The sequence below is a fragment of the Gavialis gangeticus genome, unplaced genomic scaffold (assembly GCF_001723915.1).
Source record: "Gavialis gangeticus isolate Ggan-Ray unplaced genomic scaffold, GavGan_comp1, whole genome shotgun sequence".
NCBI lineage: Eukaryota > Metazoa > Chordata > Crocodylia > Gavialidae > Gavialis > Gavialis gangeticus.
The window spans coordinates 10,607,071-10,619,059 of NW_017729032.1; the positions used below are offsets into that span (position 1 = coordinate 10,607,071).

General features: G+C 41.0%; 1 protein-coding gene across 4 annotated transcripts in view; it reads right to left on the reverse strand.

Annotated features, from left to right (window-relative positions):
- DLG2 (discs large MAGUK scaffold protein 2) overlaps positions 1–11,989 on the reverse strand; it is a 2,095,445-nt gene that overhangs the window by 400,479 nt on the left and 1,682,977 nt on the right. For all 4 annotated transcript variants that reach the window (XM_019524161.1, XM_019524158.1, XM_019524160.1 and 1 more), the window contains one exon: positions 5,873–5,975. In XM_019524161.1, the coding sequence (XP_019379706.1) occupies positions 5,873–5,975 (103 nt within the window). The remainder of the gene's footprint in view (positions 1–5,872; positions 5,976–11,989) is intronic.

Genomic DNA, 11,989 nt, shown 5'->3' on the forward strand with positions numbered 1-11,989 from the left:
TGTTTCCTTGCCTTCAGTGCATGAAGAAACTCAAGCTTTACCTTGTCTTCAGTGCATGTGACCAGTGCATGAATACACATGATGCTGTCACTGAAGTCAATGGGACTGTATCCAGGCAGCACGGTCTTATGGATCATGTCACACAATGTCAGTTAATTTACAAACAACAGACAGTGGGTGCATCTACATGTGCAAATGCTCTGGGGTGGGTTTACACTTGAGGAAACCCACCCCAGGCACGTCTCTACACATGCGGGGAAATGGGAGCAGGTTTGCTGCTCATGGCAGCAGTCTGCTCCTGCCCTCATTGGCCCTGCACTGGCCCCCTGCAGCAACCAGGAGGAGCTCTAGGTTCCCTCTGGGTTCTAGCCCAGAGGCTGGCAGGGAGCACAGGGTCAGGAGACAGCTGCCTCCTGGTGGGGACTGGGACATTGCTCCCTGCCCCTGGGAGCTGCCTCCTGCCAGGGCGGGCTCTGGTGGCAGAACCTGGACTGGGACAATGTCCCCCTGCCCTGGTTCTATGATCACAACTGTGGAGTAGGGGCTGGAAGCTCCCCGCTGCTGGGATAGGGGGACATTGTCCCTGCCCAGGCTCCAGTGGCACAGCCGGCCCCGGCAGCAGGCAGCTCCCAGGGGCAGGGAGCAATCCCCCGTTCCCTGTTACCCAGCAGCACATTTGCTCCCAATTGACCATCTACATGCGCCACACTGTGCAGTAATTACTCCTGAGTAAATTTGCTACTTATATTTACAGGTAGCACATTTACTCATGATTACAGCATATTACTGCAGAGTAAGCATCTGCACATGTAGATGGTGACACTTACTGCACAGTAATTTGCTCTAATCTCAAGTAAAGTATCTCATGTAGACGTGCCCAGTGCGTCTGCTTTTGAGACTTTCCTCACCTTGCTTTCTGAGGTTTATTGTCAATGCAAAAAATAGATCCCTTCTTTCCTCTATCATGGCTGCATACTACCTGGTTTTCTCTTGTATTTGTGGAATTCCTTCTTCTTTTCTCCCCTTCTTACCTGTTCATACTTCACCTCAAACCTTCTCCTCACTGTCATTGTTAACTTTTGCCCTTTCTCAGCTGTGTTGCCTCCCTCTTTACCTTTTTCTCTCTCTCTCGGAAATAAAGAAAATAAAAATGGGGACATGTATGTGTGAAGAAAGCAGGGAAACCCAGAGGAAAAGTAATCATGGAAAAAGGGAATATTTCCTTTTTCCCCACACTTCCCTTTACCAATGGATAATGGCCCCTTCCATGCAAATCACCATTAACAATCTCTATCCCCGCTTTATTCATGGCTTTTGTATCCTTTTCTTCTGATTGCCAACCCACTACCCATTACTTCCCACAGCTCAGACGGCACCCAAAACTTTTGTGATGATAATATATTTTGCTTTTGCTAGCCTCTGCACTTCCTGGGTCCAGGAAAGACGAGAAGTGGAAGTGCCCTAATACCAAGAGAAAAATTATTCAGCCTCCTGGCAAGCATTAGAAATCTTGCAAGAAATGTCATTCATGAGATCCAGCTGAGGCTAAATATTCAAAATGTCAGGGGAGGTCAGATCAGGTTCAAATAAACTTTTGGCTGCTTAAGTAACCCAGAGGAGAATTCAGACTCCGGTGCCTTTTTATTTCCACAAAAGTTGACCTAATTCAATAAGATGCAACCTTGCAATATCTACATATATTTGTCTCTTGCCTTTAATACACAAACAGTAACTTTCTGAAGTATTAACTCCTTTGACCAATCATTTTAACAGGGAGTTGATGATTAGCAATTAACGCTGGAACATTATATACTACCATGCACTGTCCCAAAATCAATAGCCTCATTCTGAGTTGAGATTTTTTCCTCTGTAATGACTTTCCTGTCTGTAATCCATCCTCTCCAGATGGATATTTATGTGCCTATTAAAGCAAAGACAAAACATCACTCAACATTTGCAACAGCCATTACTGGATCTCCCAAATAACAGGAAGCAGTAACAACTCAAAAGTTCAATATGAAAGGCTATAAAAATAGTAAAACTCATGCCACAAATCCATTTGTGTTTATATACTCTGGCAATTTGGGTGGAAGCATTTTGGAGTTATATATTCCTGGAGAAAAGATATTTAAAAAGTTATAGCATTCTGCAAACCAGTTCCAAAATACAGATAAAAATGAAAGTAGGGAATATTAGAAATTAAATAAAAATTACAAGGAAGGGAAAAACAAGGGCCTTAATACAAAGATGAAGATTTATGCTGAGGTATCTAGGATGTGTTTGTCCTTGTGTGTGACCCATAAATCCTTAAATAATTCTGTGTCAAGGTTATTTGAACAGCTGTTTTGAACCTTTTACAGCTTTTTGCTTGTGGGCATTTTGTAGACGGTGAATATTTCATCCCACATCTTTATCTATAATGTTTACATCAACCAGAAACCCAGCATGAAATGAAATTCTTTAGCAATAAGACATAAGAGATAGTACACTCCTAGGAGATTATTTCATGCCTTATGTGGTGTTATAAGAAATGGGGCTGAAGCTCAAAGGGTCTCTAACCACATCAAGAAATTCAGACCTACTAATTCACTGGTGTTAGGACCTAATCCTAGTAAAAAACCTACTTATTTTGTTGGGTTACAGTTATCTAATGGCTTGCAAGAAATAAACTTCTTGTATTAAATATGTAGTGCTAAACACAGCTTTCCTAGACCACTAGACACTAAGATTGTATTAGTCCATCCTAAATACACTTTGTGATGAACAGAGCACTATGCATGAGCAGCATGAAAAGCAGGAAAAAATATTTTAGGATGTTAGTTGACATATTTCACAAGCATTATTTGAGCCGTATAGTCACCAAATAAAATTTGACAGGCTATGGAGCTGGTAAAAACACAGAAAAAAATATGTCAAATAAATTATTTAAAAGTATGAACAAAATCTGTTAAACAGTATAGGCACTGTGGATACAACTCAACCAATGTCACAGAGCAATTTGGCAAGATTGCTGTAAGCACTCAGAAACCATGGTGATAACTGCAGCATAAAAGCAAATAAGCAAGCTGCAGTAGCTAATTGGAACAAGATTACATTGGATTAGGCCTTCATGTGTATATATATATATATATATATATAATGCATTTCATACATGTAATTCGCTATGAATGTTTTTATAATCTTGTTTACTCCTAATTCTATTTTTTGCCTTCCTTAATCTCAGCTCTTCCCATTTGTATCTGTCTTAATGGGGTGTGTTTTGAACATGCTTGAACTTTAATTCTGGCTGGCAAGGCGGAGGGTGACAATTAGGGTCTGAGAAAGACATAGCCTGAAATGTAATAGTTATGAAGAGTGGGAGGCCTCATGGCTGTGGTCCTCAGTCTGGCCATCAAACTGGCACAGCACGTTCAGCAGTAAGGCCAGCTCAGCAATGCATCTCTCTTCTCACTAAGAGGAACTATTTTCTAATGTGGGAAAGAAAACTCAGCCTCTAGTCTCTATGCCTAGAAATAAATACCACTGAATGAAGCAGGTCAGCTGTACCATGATGTCATGGCACAGCTGATCTGCTTCCTAGGGTGAAACATATGTCGCCCCTTGTCCCACTTGTTGATGGATAAGTGGGGATTTCACTGCTTACCCAGACCTGCCTTAGGGAGATCTCAGGTGTGGCTCTGGGTAAGCAGGTCCTGGCATGGAAGCCAAGGGTGCCAGGGATAACCTGGGTCACATGCCTCCACGCTGGGGCATTCCCAGGCTTTCCCTGCTTATGGAGATGGTCTCCCTAAGCAGAGCACTCTGACTTCCCTTGCTTGTGGAGCGGCACCCTGAGATTTCCAGGGGTAAGCTGGGAAAGCCAGAGAGTTGCCCTGGGGGGTTGAGAGGCCCTCATGCCCCCGGAGCACCTTCCCTGGGTGACTGGAGAGGGCAGACAGTTCAGGCTGCCCACACTCTCCCACCACACAGCTAATAGATGTCTGCTGCAATAAAGCAGCAGAATTTATGACTATCTGGTGTCATGCCACTGATTTTGCTCTGATGTGGTGGCATGACAAAGGGTGCTTACCAATTTTATGGCAGCACAAATGGGACATAAATGACATCTGCTTCTATCCTATGAGACTTTCAGCAAGAAGAACAAGCAATGATTTTTATATGATAGTTACAGTAATGTGGATATCTCCCCATTCCTTGGGCAGTGACATACATATCTTGTATAGGTTCCCAAACCACTATTTTTTGGCAGAGTTCTCCCAGCTCTTTTCTCAGGGCCTGCAGATCCCTCCTCTGCCTTTTGACTAATACATAGCTTTTCCCATCCCCTGTATCTTGCAATGTAGCTGCTTTCCTCTCCCTTAAACAACATGCAACCCAGTGCTCATTAAGTTAGCAGCACTTTTTAACTGGACAGAATAATTGCCAAATGTGTAAACCCCACTGAAGCCTGGATACCTTGGCTCTGCAGCATTGTCAGGCCCTGTTGACGCAGGGAATATGATAACATAAATGGTAACGATATCAAGGTCTTCTGCAATGCACACTCTGAGCCCACAGGCCAGCTTGCTACTGATGCATTATATCTACATTCAAAACAACAGAATATTACAACCCTTGAAACCTTCCTGGATGAGGCAGAAGATGCCATCCCTTAGTACAAGCACTCTGAACTGTAGTGCAGGGAACCCAGAGATTTAAAAAAAAAAATTAAGAGTCAATGCAAGTGTTAGCTTAGGGCTTAGTATCAATCTAGCTTCAGCAGCACAAATCTCAGCCAGGGCTAATTTACTGTCCTTCCTGGTGAGTACAGTGTGGATATATGCTCTTCATTTGATGTCAAGTTGGAACCCAGTTTTAAGGGCTCCACTGTCTAGATAAGACACTAGCAAATTTCCCCCTAAATTTTCTTTACATGTGGGATTTAGAAGTATCAGATTTCATAAACTCTGGAAGTGCTAATTCATCACATCAGCATCTCTGGAAATAAAACCTGAATGGCTGGATCTATTTTTAACTTTGTTCTGTATCACCTGAGACCCACATATGTTCTTGGCAGGGTACAATTAGAGAGAATCAAAGGCTCGTTTTGACAGGTCATAGCAGAAGTTCTGAATTGAGCTAAAACTATTTACCAGAAGAGTAACAATGTAGTGCCAATTTAAAACAGACACAGCTACCTCAGGGTGAGAGGTTGGGATTACAGAGCTCTGTGGAGAAATGAGATTGAATTCCTACCAAAAAGCCATACGTCTTCCCATGAATCATTAACATGTTTAGATAGCCAGGTCTATACTATATTAACAGCTGGTGGAACATGAACCTTTTCCTTGGACACTTTTATTTAGCAGGATGTCATTTTTTTCCTGCAAATATCTGCTGTCTGTCATTAATTCCCCAGCAATACAAATGTATAACCACCACTCATATTAATGGGAGCTTCTGTGCATTCATGAAGAAAAGACTATATCTGCTTAATTTTGATCTTGATCCACTGAGACCAACATCCGCTCTTCCCAGGATTACTGTACATCCTTAAAGATCCAGTTCTGCACTAACAGGCTCCAAAAGACATGGAGAACAGAGAGAAAATATTGAATAAGTAATAATGGAAATAAAATGATAAACTGGTATAGACTGCTGTCTTATAATCATATTTCAAGATGGTACTTATAGCTGTCTGCGACACTTCTGAAAGCAAAACAGCAATAAAAAGTAATCATCACTCATTCCGTATCATACTATTAGTTGAAAAGACATTTCAGATGGGTTGCTGATTATGACAAGAAAACGCATTATCTACCAAAACTTTGTCCTTTTAAATGGGAGGCATTTTTCTTTCTTAGTACGTCTCCATATCTGTTGTTTTACTTACCTTCTGGCTGATATTGTGCTATGATTGTTACTGTCTGCCCTGCTCCTTTTAGTGCAGCTGCAGCCTGCTCATGGGTAGCACCTCGAAGATCAATACCATTCACCTGCAGGAGGAATGACAACAAAAACACAAGATCTGAGTGTGCTTAGCATTAGATGGATAAATGGAGGGGGGAAGTCTATGTTTATAGGCAACAAAGGCTTAAAATATGAACAAGATCACACCCCCGATATTCAAGAGCAAAGACCCATATGAAGCTGCTTAATGTTGATCATGAGTCCTTGTTCCAGTAATGTATGGTATGTTTATAACACATTGATCATGTACAACTAAGATTTCTGTCCGTTCTCTCAAGTTTATTTCTACCTTTTCACTGACTGATTTTCCCCTTAATTTGCTGGGGGTAAAAGGCTCAATTTTCCACAGTGTCTAAGCAAATCTGGAGCATAGAGGACAAGTAGTACCTAACAGGCACCCAGTCAAGGTTCCTTGATTCTGCAGGCAACAACCCTTATTGCACTTTTGGTCATGGACCTTCCACAGAAAGGCCTTCATTTGTCATACTCCTGCCCTGAAATGCCTCCTTCTTGTCCCAAATGGCATCTTCTCAACTTGCAGTTGGCTGTGTAGCTTTGTTTTCTAATGTCCTGAAGCTGAACAAGACAAGTTTCCCACCCAGTTCCATTAGTAATTGGCAGACCAAGGACAGCATAGGTGATAGGCCTGAGGTTGTCGAAAAGCAGCTTCCTCCTGCCTGAGCCAGCAGGCCACTTTTACATCTTTCTGCCACTTGTATTTTTACACCCGCTGTAAAATAGAGATTAGGGGGATTTCTCGGGTAAATGATGGCCTGTGAATACAGAGGCCTGGACTCAGTGACTCAGTGGTCCAGGAGTCCCTATCAAGGCCTATGTTTCCAATTTGCTGTCAGTGAGAGCAATCTCTTTGAAGACAGTGATGCTAATTTCCAGGAACACATGATCAATAATTGCTTTTATGATAAATTCCAGTTCCCTCTGACATGGTTTTTACCACAGTATCAAGGCAGGTATTTCCAAGAATAGGTAAGAATGGAAAATCCAATCTGGCTGCTGGTATTACTCCTACAGTTTCTGATGAAGATCAGACTATACAAAAGAACTGTTTGGCTGTGACCAGGAACACAATAATCTAATTTAGGTTACATCATGCCCTACAGGTGAATTTTCATTAGTCTGAAATGCAGTCATCATTTCATAGAGAACAGGAAAGAGTCGAAAAAGAGCCATTCAAAAATATATCCTCCCCTTACATCAATGAAAAAAATACTAATATTATTCCACAGTGAACCTTTAAGTTGAAGCATTTCACTTATGTTTCTAGTTGTTTTTATGAAATAACAAATATTTGTGCTCCAAACTAATATTTTCACAAAATAAAAAAACCCAACAATACCCAATTTGTGTACAAAATAAACATTGGTCTTAAATGTCAACACCTTCTAGCTCCAATAGGCTGCGGTATACTTACATTGTCTTTGAGACTTTTGAGACACGATTTGGTGGTAATCTTGATAGATTTTTTTTATATATAATTTATGTCTAGATTCAATGGAATAAAAGATGATCAATTATGAATGTCTATGTACTCTCAAAACTTGAGGTATGATATGGACAAACTACTTGAGATTGAATCCCTGTCTGTGGAAATTACTACCAGAAACAGAACAGAATCAACCCCATAACTGGCCATTTTCAAAGTCTCAGGCATACCTGATTTACATGCATAAGCTTTCCTGCAGTATTAATGCTGAAGAGGATAAAAAAGAAAGGTTACCTGTACAGGAACTGGAGTTCTTAGCAGTATTGTCCATGTGTATAATCTACTGTGGGTGATCCTGGGCTCAACATACCTGGGCCCAGAGATTTTAGCCAGTTGAACTTACTTAGTCCACACATGAACCTGATCTAGTTCTGTCAACTGTTCAAAGAAATAAAGGCTGTATGGGACCAACCACCTTTATAATTTTTCTCCATCCTGTACACCTCAGGGCATAGAGAGCCCAGAGCAGAGGAAAGGGGGGTAGTTAGTGGCATAAACACACATACACCCCCCACATCTGAAGAACTTCTGTTACTGTACTTTACTGTACTGTCTTTAATGTGTGTCCCCAAATATATTTCATATAGATGACTACCAAACAGCATAATTAATGAGGAGGTGAGTGCTCATAGATATAACCACTTGCTGCGTGGTGGACTGCCCCAGACATCTGAAGCAGATTCCTGTAACAGCACATAATGGTTTGAAAAGGAATGTATAGACCCCTATGCCCCATATCGCTGTGGTGCACATTAGTATTAGGGACAATCTTACGGTGAGACACAGAATGTGACTGTTTGAATGTCCTGATATTGCCTGGTTTTAGTTTCATAGATAATTCATCACAAAGTAGCATACTACCACTTGCGAGTCTCTGGGTTGAACTGCTTTGCCTTCTCTCAGCAAAGAGGGTAAGCAGATTTTATGAAGGGCTTTGCACTCTGCAGGTAAAATGCCAAAGCCCTTCTGACTTCTAAAATCACAATCCCATTTCTTCACAACCCATACATGGTGTGAAGGACAAATAGGTAGGTCAAACACTTGATTAATGTGGAATTCTATAAGAATGCTGCACAGAAATTTGGGGAATGGTCCAGGCAAAACCTTGACAAGAGATGGGATAGGGAAGGTATGACTCAAGAGTTCCCCATTTTCCCACCCTCCTAGCCGATGACCATACGATAGGCCACACCTTCACAGAAATGTGGAGAGATGACTTAAGAGTTAAGTGAACAGGAGAACTATCAAACACTTGTAGGAGACATGAGAATCAAAACTGTCTTGCCCACATCAGGCTGGTATATACTGGTCCTGGGGGGACTTAGGCAAATACACTTTGGGTGCTCTGGAGTGACTTTCATCTAAAAAAAATTCTATAGTATGGGTTGGTGTCAAGATGGACTTTTCTTCATTTAACATGTGGCTGAGAGGATGGAAGAAGTTTACTGATTGTTGAACCTTCTTTCTTTTATTTCCCTTGCACTAACCAATTATCTAGACACAGAAACAATCCTACATCTTATCAATGCAGATGTGCTGTTGCTAAGAATGATGTAAACACCCGTGCAGCTGTCAAGGGCCCAAAGTGTAGAATCTGAATTCATAATAGCTTGTTCTAGTAGAAAATCTATGTGAGCCTGGTATATACTTATGTGAAAATTTGTGTTCATTATAGTGAGAGCCTCAAATCAATCTTGTAAAGAAACTATTGACGATGGAATGACTATTCTGAACCTCAGTGGCTGACTTGAGATTCATAATGGGCATTCAACCCCTTTGCTTTTTGGGGAGGAAGAATGTATTTGGAACAAAAAAAAAAACCTTAAAAAAAACAAACCCTCTCACTTTGCTGGGGATGTAGAGGTTTTTCTGCATCCACCTGGATAAAAGACTCCACTTCCTCAGGGTGCTCCCTCTTCTTGGGGGGTGTCCCCAAGGTTGGGCACAGAAAGGTGACTGGGGCTACTTCTTCTGTAAAAGACTATATAAATCAGTAGAAATTATATAAATTTGATTATATAAATCAGTAGAAATAATTTCCAGTGCCAGTATGACTGCCATTACAGCAGCCCATCCTGTTAAAAAACAGCATGGGTGTCCTCCATATAGGATGGAGGTATAAGGGAGGAGAGCTCAGGGAACGTTTTGTGCACTCTGATGGGCACTTAGGAAATAAGGGGAGGAAGGTTGTATAGAATTTCCCTTCAATTTCTAATTGTTCAGGGAAACACCTTGCAGATATTTCACTCCAGAAGAATGTATGCCTTTCCTAATTAATACAAACAAGTATTGGGAGCCTCATTTCTAGGAACAGGGAACTAAAAGACCACACAGCCTTGAAGGACTCAAATTCGTTATATTATCTCCATCGAGTGATTCAATGATAGCTGACCATGTGTTATTTGAACGTGATCTGGAGACTCCTCCCACACAAAGTCCTAACTTTGTTACAATATGAGAGTACTTAACATGTTTTACTGCTTGAATGTGTGGATGCTCTGCTGCTCCTGCAGCATGGTCTGAAAGGGAGCTGGACTGCAGTACTGCATCACCAGTGTATCTGTCCTGAGGTCTTTGTAGATATTATTGTAGTGAGCATGCTGGCCATAAGACAACTGAGATGAGGTACAATTTAGACAGAAGAGACAGAAAGAGAGGTCAAATTTCTGCAGGCAAACCAGAAGCTGATCTGTTCTGTGTAAATCCACCAGTGAAGAATGCAGTCATGCATTTACTACCAAGGGGGGTGGAATGGATTCAGGCCACCCACTACTTTGTTCCCTGGTGCCTGAGCAAGGAAACACTGGCTCTAAGGTTTTAACATCTTAAAGTGCAAAATCCACTCATGTTAGAAATATTTCCTGAGCTGCTGAGTCCTTAATATAGATTAATAGATTTTAAAGTTGAAAAGGGACCTTTATGATCATCTAGTTTGATTTCCTGTAGATGGACAGTAGAACTCCACTCTACATTTGCAGCTGAAGGAATTCTTGCTTTCTTGCTACTGTATTTTACTACTGTATTTTACTGCATACCTTAAATACAACACAAACCTTATTTTTGAAAGGCAGAATGAAGGAAAAAAAAGATCTTTCCTCATAGGAACTGAGCAGCAGCAGCTAGGGATCTGAGCCTACTCACTGTTCTGCCCCCTAGAGGTCACAATAATTTGTACTTTTAGTTTTACCTGTAAACAACAGAACCTGCTCTTACCATATTTCTCTTGTACAATGAACACTCCAATTTCCAGTAGCTGAGTTTTGGGAAAAAAGTGTGTGCTGTATGTGAGAAAATGCAGCGTATAAGTGGACTTTAGCAACCACAATTGTTTGTTGTTGAACAAATGGGTATTTATAGAAAGGTATCCATTCTTCATTTACAGCTACCATTTATTTGCCACTTCTAAACAGCAGCTCTTTGGTCAGAAAAAAAACAAGAGCTCATGGGCTGACTGTAAGAAAGGGTAGAACATTTGTGCAAAACCCTTAGGGCTTTGCTTCCATAATCCGTGCACCTCATCTCTTGATTCTGGTAATGATCCTTATCAAGACAGTCACAAAATTTCTGCCAGGCACCAATGATTTGATGGCACATTGTTATACCCACTTTCAATTTTTGACTTTATTTATTTACCCATATGCTAAGAACTTGGAATCCTATGTCACGTATGTGCATTAAAAACACAAATGAACAGAACACTGGGAACACACAATAAAAGTGTGCATGTGGGTGTCTGTATGTGAAGGACTGAAGAAAGAGTTTAATGTACTCTGAAGGTGTCATTTATTTATTTCCTTTAATTAAATGGGACTGTTTCCTTTTAAAAAAGCACTGTACAATAAGCAATGCCTTCCGTCTTGTCGCTCTGAGCTTGACTGCACAATTTTGATGCCACAGTCCGGAATGAATTCAACTGCACAATTTCTGATGTCTAATTCTAAAATGAATTTGACATAATGGAAATAAGAAAAGCCTCCAGCTTATACAGATATCTCTCCTGTCTGCATGTTTTTGCAAAAGGAGTGTAGAAAGCTCTCACACGCAAAAATAAAAGGCTGCAATGGAAGGTTTTGATTGAAAAAAAAAGAATGATGTATAAACCTTGGTTATGAAATAGGCTTAAAATGCCTCTTAATTTTGTGCAATGTGTAATTTTCCTTTGCTACAGATTGGCTGTGTCTACACAAGATGCTGACTGTGCAGTTGTTACTGCACAGTCATTTAGTACTTGCATAACCTAGTACTAAATGACTGCAGAGTAACTGGAGTTACCATGCAGTAGTGTTCCCACATGGCTTTTGGGTGACGCTGAGTGTAGCTCATTCCTACTGTGCAGTAGCCTCACATCATGGTTTGTGCCCCTTAACGCTACTGCACAGTATGAATGAGCTACTGCGCAGTAAATGTCTCATGTAGACATGGCCACTGTGTCCTACTGAAATTGACATATATGTAGATTATATTCTTCACCATCTGCCGTAAAGCTGGCAAGTCAGTCAGTAATTCAGAAGTCCTCGACTTCAGGAAAGCTGACTT